Genomic DNA, 17355 nt, shown 5'->3' with positions numbered 1-17355 from the left:
CACACCTGCACACAAGCCCTCCGCTCTCAGTCCCCCTTGGGTGTCCATTCTGGTCCCCAGGACTAGAGGAGGAGCATCTCAGTGCTCAGCCCAATTCAGACGACATGGGCTCCCCCGGGCAATCCACGAAGCCTGCAGGGCTCCAGGATCTTAGGGAAATGATTGGATGGGAGCCCAGCAGGCAGGCAGGAGGAGCCATGGAGGACATGCTCCCTGAGACCCTGGGAGACAGGCTCCCGGGGAAGGAGGTCAGCCATCTGGAGCCCAGGTTAACCCATCAGTCAACGCAAGGAAGCCTCAGTGAATCAACTCATATTTATTGAACCAGAGTCTAGAGAACACAAGGTAGAGAGAACCAGAGCAACCTGAAATATCTTATCCAGCCTCACCCCCCAGCTGAAGAAGAAACCGAGGGTCAGAGAATTGTGTCTGTTGGCCCCAGGCTGTTTCATCTCCTGACACACTGAAAGTTCCTTGACCTGTTTCTGCCTCCTTGTTTCATCCTTCTTTCTTTTAATCAACCTCTGTTCCTCCTCCACATTTGGATTTTCATGGAAACGTCACTGGTCTCTCGGTGCACTCTGGACCCAAAGAGCTCCTGGCAACGTGTCAGATGTTCCATCCACTGTGTTGTCACACCACTGCTGCCACCAACATCATCACCACCATCGTCATCAAGAAGCCACTGCCTGAAGATCTACACAGACAATTCTTCATGAAGACGTACAGATGGCCAGCAGGTACGTGAAAACATACTCAACGTCACTAATTATTAAAGAAATGAGAATCAAACTACAATAAGTTATCTCCCCTACAGCGATCACAGGGGCCATCCCCTACATCTACAATGCTCTGAGGCTGTGGAGAAAAGGGAACCCTCCTACACTGTTGCTGGGAATGTAAATTGGTGCAGCCACTATCAAAGGCCATATGGAGTTTTCTTAAACAAGTAAAAATAGAGCTACCATATGATTTAGCAATCCCACTTCTGGGCATATTTCTACAAAAAAAATTAAAGCTCTAATTTGAAAAGATACACATACCCTGATGTTCATAGCAGTACTATTCATAACGGCCAAGACACGATATTAACCTAAATGTCTGTTGACAGATTAATGAATAAAGCAAATGTGGTACATGTATACACTCCATGAATCCTACTCAGCCATAAAGAAGAATGAAATAATATTATCTGTAGCAATATGTATGGATCTAGAGATTATCATACTGAGTGAAGTAAGTCAGACAAATATGTGATACTAACTTATATGTAGAATCCAGAAAAAATACAAATGACCAAATGAATAGAAACAGACTCATAGACAAAGAAAACAAACTTTTTACCAAAGTTTTGGGGTGATAGGTAAATTAGGAGATGGGATTAGCAGATACACACCAATAAAGTAGGGACTGCCTACTGTAGTAGCAAAGGAACAGTATTCAATATCTTGTAATAAACTATAATGTAAAAGAATAAAGTTTAAAAATAAAATAAAATTTTAAAAAAATGAAAATAAAAATAAAAACACACACTCAAGTAAAAAAAAAAAAAAGAATAAAAAAGAATATAGATACACAGCTCAGATGTTCTGTTGTGTCTGACTCTGTGCAACCCCATGGACTGTAACATGCCAGGCTCCACTGCCTATGGGTTTTCCCAGAGAAGAATATTGGAGTGGGTGTCATTTCAACCTCCAGGAATCCCTACCCAGGAATCAAACCTGTGTCTCTTGCTTCTTTAGCACTATGCCACCTGGGAAGCCCAGATAAATACATAGATATCTGTATAATGAAGCACTTTGCTGTATACCTGAAATTAACAGAATATTGTAAATCAATTATCCTTCAATTAAACAAACAAACGAAAGAAATCACTGCCTAAGTAAGACACATCAGCTAGGGCCAAAGATGAGCTGCTGTTGGAGGAGAGGTCTAGAGACCACCACCAGGGGAAGACTCTTCTTGCTGGGACATCACAGCCTGTGGAGGGCGATAGAGGAGCCCCTGCTACTTCGGGATCCCAACAATCCTAACTGACCTTCTCCCATTTTCAACCCGTTCGTACACCTGGCCTCTCATTGCTAGTTCGCCTGCCTCTCCCTTTATTCTGCCTCCAGTGTCATCTTTAGTCCAAAGTGGTTTCTGATGGGAGGGGAGTTTGGGGGAGAATGGGTACGTGTATATGAATGGCTGAGTCCCTTTGCTGTTCACCTGAAACCATCTCAACATTGTTAATCGGCTATACTCCAATATAAAATAAAAAGTTCTTAGTATGAAATAAAGTGGTTTCTCCCTGCCTCTCACTCTCTGGTCCCCCCTCCTCCCTTAATCCAGGCTCCAGGCCCCTTCCTTCTCTCTCCTCATCTATCACCTATATCCATCCCTTCCCTGCTGTGCTCAACTAATGCCAAATTCCTAACACCCAGCTTCATTAATGTGGTCTCCAGCTCTTCCCTCTAACAAGGTACCTCTGCACTTTAGCCCCTCACATGTCCCTGGACCCCGCACTGCTCTGGCGGTGGCTAAATCAGGTCCTCCTGCAGACCCTCATAGACCTGGGTGAGTTCCTCCAGCTTCCTCTCCAGCTCCCTGGCCCGCTGCCGCAGGTTTTCAGCTGATGCTGTCTTTGCACCGTCGTGCAGATGCATTGACTCCTTCACCAGGAAGCCCACATCCATCAAGAGGAAGACCCCTGAAGTGGCCAAACCCGCCACCCGGACTCCTTTGCTAATTGTTAAAGCTGTGGCTTTGAAACCTGCCTGTATCTGTTGGATGGCTGGGCCTGAGATTCTCCCAGCATTCATGCAGATGTTTACAGTGGCTGCACAGCCAGGAATGGCTTTGCCTGTCTCCATGGCATGAATTAGATTTTCAATGCATTTTACAGCTTCTGTGACTTTCTCTGTTGCGGGGATGCTCTTGAGTACCTCTAGGAGAACCTTCCATTTCTTCATGAAAGTTGACATCATGCGACTGGCTTCGGTTTCTGTTGATGACCTATTCACATGTTCGATGATACTGGTGGACACACTGGTCACAGTAGCTGCTGCTCCCAGCCCTATCCCAGTGGCCAAGAGCACCACACTGGCCCCCATTGTCACGGGTGCCAGAGCCAGGCCAACGATGGTCAGAATACTGGACACAGCACCGGTGCTGTGGGCCATCACATTGGAGATGGTACATCCCTTATGGACTTTCTCAACCTTGTCTGCGAGCTCACGGAACTTGCTTATGAACTCCTCCAGCTGCCGTTTCACCCGAGGAAACTTATTCAGAAATCTCCTCCTGTCCAGCTGCTCTTTGGAGAGTCTTTCTTGGTCCTCCTCAACCAAGGCTCTTTTCAATTCGTTCAGATATTTATGTAGTTCATCTGCATCTTCCCTGTAACGATGAAGGTCAAGGGATTAGAAAGGCAGTTTGTTGTCTGTAAAATTGGCTCCATAATATATGTCCTGCATAAATACAGATATGTTACTATAAATCATTAGAAAAGAATTTTATAAATGTAAACTTTTCTCTTTCAACCTTAAACATGTTTCATACTTTATAGATGCTCCATCTTGAAATAGCTACACTTGGAATAAGTAGATGAAAGTCAGCTTTGGATACTGGCCACTTAAGAGAGAATTCTCAGGTAGTCCAGAGGATACAACTCTGCACACCCACTGCTGGCCTGGACTCAATACCTGGTTGGGGAATGAGGACCCCACAGGCCATATGGCTCAGCCAAAGAAAAGGTATGTGGTAAAGATGTCTCACAGGGGGTCAACACCACCACTTTGAAAGAGTTTTTGGAGTGGGAACTCCACAGATAAACAAAGACAAGTAGGACTGGAGGACAAAACCTTCATTCAAGGGCCTCAGTGTGTAGTGAGAAGTCTCCCTGCCCTTTGCCCTTGGATACTGGGAAGTGGTCGCTAAGCCCCTAGAATTCTGCCTGATAGGAGTGTCCTTGCCTGCCTGGGCCTTTGGCCACTGGTCAGTCTGAGAAGGTGACAAGTGACCCAAGGTCTCTGGGTCCCATGGTATCAGTTCTGCCATCTGGTAGAGCTGGACACTAGGGCACAAGTCTGACTTCCAGGAGTGGCTGGAGATGACAGGTCAGGGTAATTTGGCTTGTAAGCAAGTGAGTGTCCCTGATAGGCAGTACTCCGTGCATCTTATCACACACCGAATCCAGGTCAGTAACGTGTCCTGAGGACAATGGAAGCTTCATATGTGAAACCTGCCCAGACTCTGCCCTGTGGCTGGTGGGAACTTTTATCCTTCCCTGTAGTAAACTGTAGGAGAAGGTGATGGCACCCCACTCCAGTACTCTTGCCTGGAAAATCATAGACGGAGAAGCCTGGTAGGCTGCAGTCCATTGGGTCACGAAGAGTCAGACACGACTGAGCGACTTCCCTTTCACTTTTCACTTTCATGCATTGGAGAAGGAAATGGCAACCCACTCCTGTGTCCTTGTCTGGAGAATCCCAGGGATGGAGGAGCCTGATGGGCTGCTGTCTATGGGGTCACACAGAGTCGGACACAACTGAAGTGACCTAGCAGCAGTAGCAGTAGTAAACTGTACCTGGGATCATGAAGCTTTCAGTGAGTCCTGTCCATTCTATAGGGAATTCTTGAACCTGAGAGTTGTTTTGGGGATCACCTAAATTTGCCATTGAAGTCAAAGTAAGGGCAGTCCAGGGCACTGTGCTCTTATATTTTGAAGATTGGCTGTCTCTATGAATTAGAAGTTTTTAAACCCCAAAAGTCAGAGCTTGAAGACACCTTATAATCATTTGGCCTGCCATCTGCTGTCTTCTAAGCATTGAGCCCTTGACCTTCTCAGCAGAAGGTCAATGGGTCCACCCACTGCCACAGTGGACAGGGGAGCAGGAGATGTGCTATGAGCCCTGGCTTCCCTTGGACTCTCCAGCTCACCTCACTGACTCCTGACCCATCACCCAGCACCCTCAACCGCTCAGGGGTCACCAACCTAACTCACAATTTACCTGGTGACAGCTTCATTGCCTGCACCCGAAGGCCGTGTGCAACCTGTGGAACCTCTAAAGATTCAAGGGACTTGAGGAAACAGTCATCTGAACAGCTGAGCCTGAGGAGACCGGCACTTACACAGTTGGTGGAGGAAGCATTTTCCTCTTGGGTGGGGATGTGTGAGGCTCCTCAGAATCCCTCAAATGTCACACAATCACATCCACTCATTGTGACCCTGGAGGGCTCCCTAAGCCACATGGCCATCCCACTGTAAGGGGAACTCCACATAGATTAGAAGAGGGTTCCCAATGGAGTGAGAAGCCAGGTCCCAGGCAGATGTGCAGACACAGTCACCCAGGGCCCTCTAGTCCAGCATGAGGGGAGCCCACCAGGGAGGGAAGAAATGTCCCCCTCTCCCACTCAGGGGACCTCTGCAAGGGTCACAGTCCCTTCAGTTCTGTGTCCTTAGGGCCCACTGTCTTCACTCTAGTCCTGGTCCTGCTACCCAAGCCTGCCTACTAGTCCTCCAACCTGGATCCGCTGCTTCACCCTGACCCTTGGGTCTGACCCTGGTCAGGCCTCCTTGGTCCTTTGGACGAGATGATTGCACTTGGTTCCCCACCGCTGACCCTGCAGTTCACTCTGAGGCCATCACCATAACCCATCAGACTGAATTGCTATTCCCATTGGACACAGGACAGATCTGAGATTCAAAGTCTTAAGCCCACGGTCCCAGGAGTTGGGCACAGCTAGATCCAGGATCCCACCAGCTCCTCCAGTTCCTCTCTAGCCTCTCTCCCTTATGGGCCAGCAGGATCCTGCAGGGTTCGTACAGTTCCTAACATCAGGAATAGAAAGACTGTAGGCAGAAGCCCAGGACACAAATGGTGGTGTCAGGATTTTCCCACTTGTCCCAAAGGAAATTCTGCTTGGTTCTCCTCACCAGAAAGAAGACCCTTGACCCTGTCTCTTCCCAACAAGCTTTTAAAATGTTTCTATTGACTGAGTACTCACTATTTGTCAGTCATTATGGGAATCACTTTACATGCATGACCTCAGTGTCCTCACAGTAAAAATGAAAAGATGAAGAAACTAAAGCAGAGAGTAGTTCAGTAACTTGTCCAAGGTCACATAACCTGCCCCTTCCTTGCAGGTTTCATCTCTTCTCAACCCACGATCATTCACTGTCAGCAAATGACATGGAGGAAACATTCCTGATGGGATCTTGAGAAGGAACACCCCTGACCCCAACAGTAGGGTCCTGCCTGGAGGAGGCGTTACTCCAGGAGGAAGTTGGCCTGGTGCTGGGGGACGTGGGTGACCTTCCTGGTGCACCTGTGCCGGTTACCTGGACAAACTGTCTTCAGCCTCAACTCTCTTCAGGTATTTTTTCAGCATGAGTAGCAGTGTCTCTGTGCTCAGTATGTCCCAGAGACACTCAACGACATCCTCAAAAAAGATCTCAGTATCTAGATGAAAGAAAAGGAAATAAGATTAGAAGAATATGTGATGGGACATAAATATTATTGAGTATAAAATAGTTAAAATTCCTCTTGCTGAGCAGCAGTCACTTGGGGTGCTCTTGGTGTGGTCACCTAGGAGGGTTATGGATGGACTGTCCCCTCCTCCCCACCCCCTAATTTGTGTTGAAGAGTTAACTCTTGGTGACGTTTTTGAAGATAGGGATTGTAAGGAGGTTAGGTGAAATGAGGTCCTACGTGGGATTCCCAGGTAAATTGAGGCCATAGTTGGGATTCCCAGGGAGTTCTAGTGGTAAAGAACCTGCCCGCCAATGCGGGAGATGTAAGAGAGGTGGGTTTGATCCCTGAGTCAGAAAGATCCCTTGAAGGAGGGTATGGCAAGCCACTCCAGTATTCTTGTTTGGAGAATCCCATGGATAGAGGAGGCTGGCAGGCTGCCTTCCATGTGGTTGCAAAGAGTTTAACACGACTGAGCGACTGAACACACACACACAAAGAGAAGAAAGAGCAAGTGTTATTTGTTAGTTACCCCTTCCAGAATAGATGGGCAGCACCTTATAAATGAATGCTTTCATGTTTGGGCAGTGAAACAATTGAATACTCACGTTAAATGGGATAAAGAATGTAATGACTACAAATAGCCTCAGATCACTACAGGGTAAGACTACTCTTCAATGAGTTATAAAAATCCCTGAGTGATTTCAGAGATCTGGAGGTTATGGAATTGTAGATAAGATATTGGTGGCCAGGCTATATACGTGTGTGTGGGCTGGGACTTGATATCAAATGTCTTTCTTGGTAAATCCACACAAAGAGGCATTATCCTTATCTCACAGAAGAGGCAAGTGAAACTCAGACAGGACAATGGACAGCCCAAGGCCACAGAGCTGAAAGCTCTGAGGTTGAATCCAAAGTCAGGTGTCAGACATTTCTTGGACAAGACTTTGAATCTTCCTTACGTTTAAAACTCCTGTTATTTGTTCATTCTACTCTATAGCACACAATGGGGATTCTTTGCAACTCATTATTGGTGGTGAGCATGCAGTAGCATATATAGAAGTACAAATATAATGTTGTACACACGAAACTTAGAAAACATTACAAACTCATGTTCCCTAATTTTAAAAAATACTTTAGGACCACATGCCATTGAGTAAAACTACCATGTGAGAGGATTCCTGCTTCTGACCACAGACTCTAGGATGGGCAGGGGAGGGATCCACCAGGTGGAGGAGGGGTGGAGCCAGATGTGATCCTCATCACACCTCCCCTCCAGGTGGGAGATGGCAAAGGCCAGACAGGTTCAGAGCAGGGTCCACTGACCCTTGCAGAGAGGCTGGGCTAGTGGCTGGGAAGAGCCGGAGGAAACGGCTTCTGTGGTGATGCCTTAAGGTGTGGGAGCGGGAGGAGGTTTGGGCCAAGGGAGAGAGCAGGAGAAGTCCAATGATGCTGGAGGACCTCCTCTCCCAGGCCTGTCTGGCCTTGGGGACTGCCATCTGCGGTCCATGCTCCGCATGTGCTCTCCTGGCCACCGTCCTGAGTCACTTGCTGGGTGGTGGGAGAGGCAGGAAGTGAGTACCTTGGTCATGGCTCCCTGAGGAGACGGCTGGGAAGGAGGCTGTGGGCAGACCCCAGGGTGAGGGGATCTCCTGGTCTCTCTTGGAAGCTCAAGGATGTTTATCCATCCTCTTCATGGTTCTTGATTCCTCTGTAGTTTAACTAGCCTGGAGACACCTACCTCAATTCTGGGTCACAAGTAGGAACATTCCAGAGAAGAGAGAGCTGACTACCTGAGCAGTGTCTGAAGTTTTCTGAGCTCATGGTGGCAGCAGGGGTTCCCAGAGATCTCCCTTCACTCCTTGTTTGCATCAGGCTGGAAGGAGGTGTGACCTCACCCTTGGGGAAGAGAAAACAGACTATGGGCTAGATCACGAGTGAGCAGCGGCTGCAGGGAGCAGCGAAGGGGAGCCCTCTGGTGGGTTCCCCTGGGACGGCCACCAGTGCCACCAGGGACTTAAGCCTCTGCATTTCCCTGTCCCCTGGGCTCTGCTGGCTGTTAGTTAAGAAAAGTCACTCACCTCCTACAGCTCCTTCCAAGCTGAGTCAGAGTCCTGCTCTCCTGTTGGGGCACAGGGAAAAGGTAATCAGACAGGAGACAGCCACCTGTGAAGTTATAGGAGCAGTAAAACCAGAGATGAAGAACACATAGAAAGGAGAATAGAAAGGAATACTCTGGGAATTATGTGAGGTTGGGACACCTGTGTCACTAATTGGTAATAAATACTATTGATTCAGTGTCTATGACGTGTAGGCTCCTGAAACTCACCTAAACATGGGTCAGCCCAAGACTTCATGCTGGTGCCAGAGTCTGGACTTGAACCCAAGTCTTTCTGATTCAAATAGCAGGTTAATGATAACTATGCTCTACTCTCAACAATATTCAAAAATACTTACCTGGGGATATATGTTAATTGGTAAATGACTCTTTTTATTCCAAAATGATGTCTTGCTCCCTGTGCCTGAATCTCTGCCTTGACAAAGTTTCTGGTGCTGCAGCTCCCACAGCCCACATCCTCCTGCCTTCTGCAGGAGCCTTTCTCTCACAACCCCCTCCCTGCAGCCCTGCCCTGGGCAGCTGAGGACCTGGATGGTGCCCAATCCTCTCTGTGGTCCTCCCCTGACTGTTGCACTTTGGGGAGTTTCTAATTGTTTGTCTAAATAATAGTGTAAAGAACACTCTTCTTGTATGAAACTTTGCTTGTACTTGAGACCCTGTCCTTAAGCTGTTTCTGGAAGTAGAATGATTTGGTCAGGGCTCTAAACATTTTAAATGTTTTCATACCTAGAGTCGCTCTGTTGTGCCAAAAAATTGCACCAATTTATTACAGTTATATTCATATATGAGGGTGTCAATTCTTTTAATCTTGCCAATTCTCAGAAGTCTCCTCTTCAAAACCGATCTTTATTGAGAGAGAATTTTTTAATTCTGTTCGGGATTACATTGCCTTGGTAGATGATGAAAGGAAACAAACGTCGATTACATTCAGCAGTATTGTAAGAAGACAAAAGTGCATTTATCAGCTCCTCCTCCTGAGACCTGACTGAAATGATAGGAAACATGTTTACAGTTGTAATAATGGCTACTGATAGGAGGCATCTCTGTGCTTGTGGTCTTCGTTCTGTACTGACAATTGATCTAAGACTTTACCGAATATAATTTGGATCATTCCAGTAACACTTGAGATATGTACCCCAACTCCCCTCCTTTTTTCATAGATGTTATGTGACTTGCCCAAGGTCAGAAATCTTGTCCATGACAGACGAGGTTTCAACACACTTACTGGGCTCAAGAGCCCATACCTCACCTCTCAGTACTCTGCTGCTAATATAAAGCCAGGAATGTGGGCAACAGGAGCCCAGAGTCTTCAGCAATAGTTTGAAGACTGAGTGGATGAAGAAGTGACTGCTGAATAAAGAGGAGTGGAGGAAAGAAACGGAGAGAAGGTGTACAGGCTAGAGGAATGCTTGCTTAGAGCAAAATGAGAGTGACACAGAGGAGAAAGCAGGGGATAGTCCCAGCATCCCACGTCCCATCACATATTCACGCAAATCCACACCAGACAGAGGAAAATCTTAATTCAGAGACTCCAGAAAAAATATTTCTGTATTCTGGAATTTAGGGGTCGTCAGGCAAGCGCTCTACAGGGCAGCTTACCAGTCAACTCTACTCCCTCTTAAATATGAATGGGTCATCCAGGATTAGATACATGGAAACGATGATAATGTGGAAAATGTGACTTAGACAAACAAATGAGAAATGACACCAGAAGAGATAGATGGACAATTCTGAAGGAAGAAAATAATTTTTAAAACTTGAACCCAGGTCATTAAGTCAATTAGAAAGGATTTTTGTCATAAAATGAGATGCACTGAAAAGTGGGAAAAATTGAAACAGACAAAAAAATCTTGGGAATTAATAAGTGTTTACCAAATAAGTCTAAAGAAAGATTGGAAAAGAAGGTCAAAAAAAGCTTCCAGAAATTTTTTTAAATGACAGAAGAAATGGAGCTAAATGGAGAATAGAAATGTTGCTATTCACAATTGTTCCTGAGCAAGTTACTTGAGAATGAGGTGCAGAGGGAAAGAAAAGATGTGTGTGTGTGATGATGATGCAAAGGATAACCAAGAGAAAGAAAGATTCCTGAATGTGATCCAGGAATCAGGAACAACAACCCAGATAGAAGGGAATCCAAGGATCACAGCTGGGCACACAACAGATCTAGAGAGAAACCAGTTCAGAATGGGGTAAAAAGTCCAGAGTCTGTGGGGACAGGGGACTCGGTATCATATGAGGCACAGGAGCAAAGAAATGGAGGAAATTTGAAGACAGACAGTGCAAGGGGTGAAAACAAAGGCAATTCCAAACATCAGGAAAAACTGAAGCTGTGCCAAAATGTATGTGCAAATAGATAGTGTTAATACAAGTTACTCAAGAGAAAACATTTAAAACATCACAAAACTGTAAATTCTCTTCTTTGACTTTTAACTTTTAGAATAAGGCATTTAAAAATGAGAACTAAATTTATTTGCTGTCAATCAATATAAACATTAAATCACACTTCTAGAAGTTGGGAACTGAAGCACTGAAGAGAGAAAGAGAAAGTCTCATTTTACAAAGTGGGGAATCAAGAAACACCAGTTGAACCTGAGGGCCTAAGAAATAATGGCACAAATAAAGTACATATAACCACAAAGTTTTGTAACAGAAGATGTAAGATTAGTGGTATAATGATATTAGGAGAAGATAGGGACGGATATAAGAAAAAGTATAAAAATAACTGAAAACATTATCTTCCCTGGTAAGGAGTAAGTAAAGAGTATCAAACTTTTTAAATTAGGAAAAGAAAAATATGATACTTAATGTTTATTAGCTATCCTGGTTGACGACTTCCCACTCTGCACCAGGCAGCATTTTAAGTGCTTCTCAAGCCTTCACTTATTTTCACTTCTCTCAATGACCCTGTAAGTAAGGAAATTATCTAAGGATATTGCTTAATTACCTAAATAAAAAGCAAACAACCGAAAGTGCTTTTTACTACGAAGGGGTGTACAGAACCCTGTGTATAAATTGATTTGTTTTAAACATATGCGTTTAGTATTTTGGAGTTTTTTAATTTTATAAAAGCAGAAGTCACTTCATAGTCGTTAGTAACCCATGAGAATGGGTTGATTTCTGGCGCCACTACATAAAACTGGTGGAAGCAATTGGATTAAGAGACAATAAGAAGTAAGCCTGACACCCGATGTGACAACTGTCAGTGTAGGAGACATGTTTGTGATGATGAAGCCAAGCTCTCTAGGAAAAGGAGGGATGAAAATACACGTAAACCAGGACAATCACAGTGACCTGTGGCCTGTGGCACCCCACTCCAGTACTCTTGCCTGGAAAATCCCATGGATGGAAGAGCCTGCAGTCCGAGGGGTCGCACAGAGTTGGACATGACTGAGCGACTTCACTTTCATTTTTCACTTTCATGCATTGGAGAAGGAAATGGCAACCCACTCCAGTGTTCTTGCCTGGAGAATCCCAGGGACGGAGGAACCTGTTGGGCTAGCGTCTATGGGGTCGCACAGAGTCCGACACGACTGAAGTGACTTAGCAGTAGCAGTGGCCTTAAACAGATCCATCATCTAGCAGCACCTTGCCCACAAACATGTGCACCCATGGGCTTCTGTCCACTCAAAGGAAGCAAGACTCCTTGAAGGGGAGGTCAGTTCCACAGGTTGGCATCTATATCCACAGGTTGGCATCTATACACCCCCAAAAGGCAAAGATTCTCTTGGAAATGTTCAGAGCAGCATTTAGAAGGGGCACCCACATAAAATGAGCTTCCCTGGTGGCTCAGATGGTAAACAATCTGCTTGCAATGTGAGAGACCTGGGTTCGAACCCTGGGAACATCCCCTGGGGAAGGAATGGTTACCCATTCCAGTATTCCGGTCTAGAGAATTCCATGGACAGAGGAGCCAGGCTCCTCTGACAGGCCATGGGATCACAAAGAGTCGCACCCTACCGAGCAACTTTAATGTAACTCACATATACTAATGCTGCTGATGATGGAAAGTGAATACTATGATCATGTTTCATTGGGCCAGGTTGAGTCTGAGAAAGGCCATGAGTTCATAACAATTCAATGAGAAGAGTTTATATCAAATGTGGCCAAGAAGGGAGACATAAAACTTACAAAAGGTAGCTATGCTGCAAAGAGGAGTAAGTGTAGTGGGAAATATTTCACTGTTAATTGAATATAATAATAAGAAGAGTCTTAAAATCGATGGGTATATTCCCTTCTGTCTATTTATGTGACCATTATAAAGGACTGAGAAGGAAAGAATACCCCTGACATCCCAAGGCTGGCCTGGTATCACAACAGGGTGATGCTCCTCTCCTGTTGGATGTAAAGATTCTCACAGAACTCCAGCCTCACACAGGGTCACCCTGAGAGCAGGAGCAAAGGAGACAGCAACACCCATCACTGCGCCCCCACCAACACCACACCCCCTCCCTTGGCTGAAAAGCAGGACTACTCCTTCTTTAACAGTCACACCTTTATGCTCACTCTGGTCTCCCCTCTCCATAGATGAGTTACCGAGACCCCCACTGATAGAAGTGCCCCTCATTTTCTGTGTCACCTAAACTAGAGTGGACCCATTTCCTTAGTGAGTGAGTGAAAGTCTCTCAGTCATGTCCAATTCTCTGAAACCCCATGGACTATAGAGTCCATGGCATTCTCTAGGCCAGAGTACTGCAGTGGGTAGCCTTTCTCTTCTCCAGGGGATCTTTCCGACCCAGGAATCAAACTGGGGTCTCCTGCATTGCAGGCAGATTCTTTACCAATTGAGCTATCAGGGAAGCTCCCATTTCCTTAGAGCCTCCCCCAAATCCCCTCACCTGAGCCCCCATCCTAGAATCTTTCTATCACCTTCTCTCTGTGATGCCTGGGGTTGTCCCTCAGGAAGAGTAACTTGTTCACTAGGGAGTGTGCCTGGTGGTGGAGGCTGGAGTCACTGATTATGTGGATGGGAGAGAATTCACACAGGCAGGTCTACCTTGAAGCAGGTGGGAGAAGAGAGCTGGCTGGTCCCGCTCCACCCTCTCTGCCTGGAAGCTGCATGACCCAGGAGCCAGGGCAGCCAACTGACATCATGAAACACGAGGACCAAGAGCCAAGACAGAGAGAAGAGGAGGGCTTGGGCAGAAAGGGCTGGATCCTGAGTGATGCCAAAACTTTGTAAACACATCTGAACCATCAACCTCATCCTTCATCCTTCCCTCCCATTCTTGGCCTGGCCCTGACCCTTGTCTGGGGCCTCAGATGCATGTGGATGCTGATAGTGCTTCCTCTGCTGGATTCCTATCCAGGCTTCCTCCTCTGTTAGCCTCTGATTGGTCCCTTTTTGGAAAGGCTGTTGGTGGGAGAGGGGAAGACCCTGGAGAAGCCTGGCCCTGCCCAGCTGCATGGGCAGTCATGCATCCCTTCTCTTTTCATGGGCAGACAAATTCTCCCCAACCCTCTCCCTCCTGTGCCTGCAGTCACCCTCCCTGGGAAGGGAAAGGGGCGTTAAGAAAGTCCCTGGCTGAGCACCCGGACCCGCCCGACTGCCCCAGCTCCTGTGTTCCTCACGCTCTCTGTCTCCACAGGGCCTGCTGCACGAGAATGACACCTCACTTGGCACAGGCTGTCCCTCCCCAAGACATGTGCTTCCCCACTGGCCTCACCGTGTGACAGGTTGCTTGTCCCTGGAGGCCCAGCTCCAAGCCTCCCTCTGCCACCTTTCCCCAGTTGCTCTCCAGCTCCTCTTGAAGCCTGCACTTTCCTGGTCATGGTCCTTTTTGCTCAGTTTCTCCAGGTCTGAGAAACCTCCCACATCATCAGGGCCCCTGTCTCTTCTCTGTTACACCTCCTGTCCAGGGCCTCTGGGCACCCTCCACCCTCCTGGGCACAGTAGGGCCAAAATATGAGGGGTGGGACCCCTTATGGGGACATGAAACAAGCAGCTTCTCAATGACACAGCACAATCCTAGTTCCCCTGTTAAAATTAGAAAGGGAGGGAGGGGAGAAGGGGAGAAAGAGGAAGACAATGGAGAAGAAACTAAAGATCTTAATCAATCAGTCATTCAAAGGATCCAACATAACCAGAGAGAAAAAACTGAGGGGACTGAAGGAAGCATTAAAAATAACATTGATTTGAGAAAGCCTTTCTAAATGCACACATTCCACGAGACATAGTGGAAATTCTGACCTACTGAACTCTTGGAAATGAAAATTGCCAGGGATCCCATAAACCAGGTCAGAAAAAATATCTGCACCCACAGGAAAAAGTGGAAATCAGCTTTTAAAAACTTAGTAAGGGAATAGAACAAACAATTCCACAGGAGGTAGCTTGCCCAGGGTCACACAGCTCGCTGTGGGCAGAGAGGAGGCCAAGACCAGGCCTTTGGACATGGGTACGAGGGTCAGTGGGAATGTGGTTTTAATACCCCAACGTTTCTAGGGTTGTCTCTGCCGGTAAAAAACATAGATCAAAGCTCATGCCCCTCCTGTTATACTGTAGAGTTTGGCTTTTTATTTTAACATTGCAACACCGGGATGTATGAGGACCTTGTGCAGTGAGCCCTTCTCACTTCTTCCAGCAGCGCCACCTTCCCCACACAGGACCTCCCATCACCCTCATCCTGAGCAGAGGGCCTGGCAAACACAGGAAGCCAACACCCTTCGACTCCCCACTTGGTTTCCTGTCTATTTCCAAGCCTCAGTGTCCCCAGGGCCTGGCACTGAGCCTGGCTCTCAGAGGTAGGGTTTTTCAACAAACCTTGATTCCTTGTAACTGAAAAAAATCCTCTTTCCCCCATCAGCCCCAGCCTAGCAGCCTGGGGACAGCTTTAAGGTGGCCAGGCCATAGGAGGGGAGGCTCTGACTCCCCTGTCCTCCTCTACCCTCTCTGCTTCCTCCAATTTCCCAAAGTACTAAGCACACCCAACACCCACCTTCCTTCTGGGGTCGCCGCTCATGTCTCAGGAGTCCACATCCTGAGCTGAGCCCACCTGAGCAGCTGTGGCCCTCCCTCTGCTCTGTTTAGGGGCCCTCGGCTGGGAGGAAGCTCTCAGACACACCTGCCTCCACATCCAGGCTCTGCCCCTGCTTAACCTGCTGCCTCGGCCATGACGTCACCTCTCTGCGCTTCCAGTTCCCTTCTTCTGTCAACTAGTGACATCATCCTTTCTCAGACATTCATCCTGAGGATGGGGAGATGGGCAGGGTCCCTCCCCTCTGCTTACCCAGGGGTTTTCCTCTGGCTGAGTGTGAACAAGATCCAGACGTTCTCAGCTGTGCAGAGGCAGCCGCCAGCTGTGCATCTCTGCAATGACCACACACACCCTCTGTGCCTAGATATACTCTGGGAAGCAAAAGTGAAAGCAAAACCCTCACTTCTGAGTGGTTCAAGTCAAACAAACACCCTGCCCACCAGGCCCCGCCCTGGGACTATTTCCACCTCAGACTGACTTACTTAGAGAAAGAAGCCCAGTCCTGACTTTCCACGTCCTTCTTGACACAGTCCACTCCGTCTCAGGCTCCATGAAGGAAGACCTGCCACCAACACACTGTGAGTCCCTTGGCAAATCACTCCCCACCCCTCCCCATTCCATCTTCTCACCCCTCCAACCCCACACTCACCAGCCTGCCTGCCTCATTCACCTTCGTGCCACCAGCATGAGGTACAGTCCTAGAACAGACCAGCTGCTCAGTGCATACTGGTCATACTCTGCTGTTGAGGACCACATGCAGGTGGCTTCTAGGATTCACTCACACTTCTAGGTTCTTCTGCCAGGGACACCTGCTGCATCCAACCAGGAGAAATGCTTTCTGCAAAGCCCAAATCTGGCATCACCTCCTCTAAGAAGGCCTCGGTGACCTCGCCTGTTGAGCCCACTGTTTCCTGTTCTCCTCCCATGGTATCTAGAAGAGGGGCCTAAGGCCACCCCTCAGCCACTCTGTCCATGACCTTCCCCCCATCCCTTTTGATCAGATCCCTCTAGACTTAGCCCTGCTGGCAGAGACAGAACTCGTCCATTTAGTCCACAGGAGGAGGCCCAGCCTTGGTGGTCACTGCCATAAGGTGGATGCAGAAGTTCGTGGGAAGGGCTGAGAGCATGCTGCCTTTTACTACCTCAGCTTATCTCGACCTGACAGCACATGTTTTTCTCTCCAAATGGAAGACATTTATCAGAAAATCAGTGTCCTGGCGACTCAGAGAAGTCTGCAATGGAGCGCTGGCCCTTGTCTCTCTTTGGTTCCTGAGCAAAGAGCCTCTGTGGACGGGGCTGAGCGTGTGGCAGGGACTGTGCTCACACTGTCCATGCCTTTCCTGTTGAATATCACACCAGCTCTAGGAGGGCCAGCTCCGTTTCATAGATGAAGAAATGCAGGTCAAGTTCCCACAGTCTGAGAGTCCTGCAGCTGGACTGTTGGTGAACTTCTCGGTTTGCTTCAAGCAGAAGTGACTGCAGTGGACCTGGATGCCCCATGGAGGCCCGCCTGCCCTTCCCTCAGGGCTGCTTCACCCCAGGAAATGTCCCTGGGCCATTATGGTCCCCTCACCCCAGGTTTTGAGGAAGAGACAGGAGATTATTTCCTGAGGATAGCCAACCATAGTTTGTTTTTAAAGCCAACTGTTATGTATCTGACGTGTTTTGCAGATAAGGGAGCTGAGAGGAGGGGAGAGGTGGGCACTTTGTTCCAGCAACTCAGGCACTTGTGTTTGGTAGGAGAATGTCAGCAGCTCACATCCTGCAAACATTCATTTGACACCCTGTTCAGAGATCAAGGCTCAGGCCA

The 17355-nt window shown here is 47.5% G+C and overlaps 1 protein-coding gene across 7 annotated transcripts; it reads right to left on the bottom strand.

Moving 5' to 3' along the window:
* Positions 1-301: 301 nt before the first annotated feature.
* Positions 302-15937, bottom strand: LOC147372423 (apolipoprotein L3-like). 7 transcript variants are annotated; one of them, XM_086401302.1, is made up of 7 exons: positions 15798-15909; positions 11376-11478; positions 9301-9559; positions 8537-8577; positions 8249-8354; positions 6326-6446; positions 302-3381 (listed from the first exon to the last, which is right to left on the bottom strand). In XM_086401302.1, exons 5-7 carry the CDS (start codon positions 8325-8327, stop codon positions 2523-2525), a joined length of 1059 nt encoding a protein of 352 aa, XP_086257428.1. In that variant the 5' UTR covers positions 8328-8354; positions 8537-8577; positions 9301-9559; positions 11376-11478; positions 15798-15909; the 3' UTR covers positions 302-2522. The 7 variants fall into 7 exon arrangements, with proteins under 7 accessions (XP_086257428.1, XP_086257429.1, XP_086257424.1 ...); XM_086401303.1 differs by lacking the exon at positions 11376-11478 and having other exon boundaries at positions 8537-8621; positions 9301-9463; positions 15798-15937; XM_086401298.1 differs by lacking the exon at positions 11376-11478 and having other exon boundaries at positions 8537-8621; positions 15798-15905.
* Positions 15938-17355: the final 1418 nt, after the last annotated feature.

This window comes from Bos grunniens, chromosome 5 (assembly GCF_055505025.1).
Source record: "Bos grunniens cultivar Pamir isolate PY7600 chromosome 5, Bosgru_T2T1.0, whole genome shotgun sequence".
NCBI lineage: Eukaryota > Metazoa > Chordata > Mammalia > Artiodactyla > Bovidae > Bos > Bos grunniens.
This window is presented reverse-complemented; position numbering and strand designations above follow the sequence as displayed.

What these genes read in the sequence shown, in the direction of transcription:
- LOC147372423 (XM_086401303.1), bottom strand. Translation starts at nt 8,327, where the DNA reads ATGCAAACAAGGAGTGAAGGGAGATCTCTGGGAACCCCTGCTGCCACC. An exon ending in AAACTTCAGACACTGCTCAG is followed by an intron (nt 6,447 to 8,248) that starts GTAGTCAGCTCT and finishes TCTTTCATCTAG; the next exon opens with ATACTGAGATCTTTTTTGAG. An exon ending in GCTGAAGACAGTTTGTCCAG is followed by an intron (nt 3,382 to 6,325) that starts GTAACCGGCACA and finishes TCATCGTTACAG; the next exon opens with GGAAGATGCAGATGAACTAC.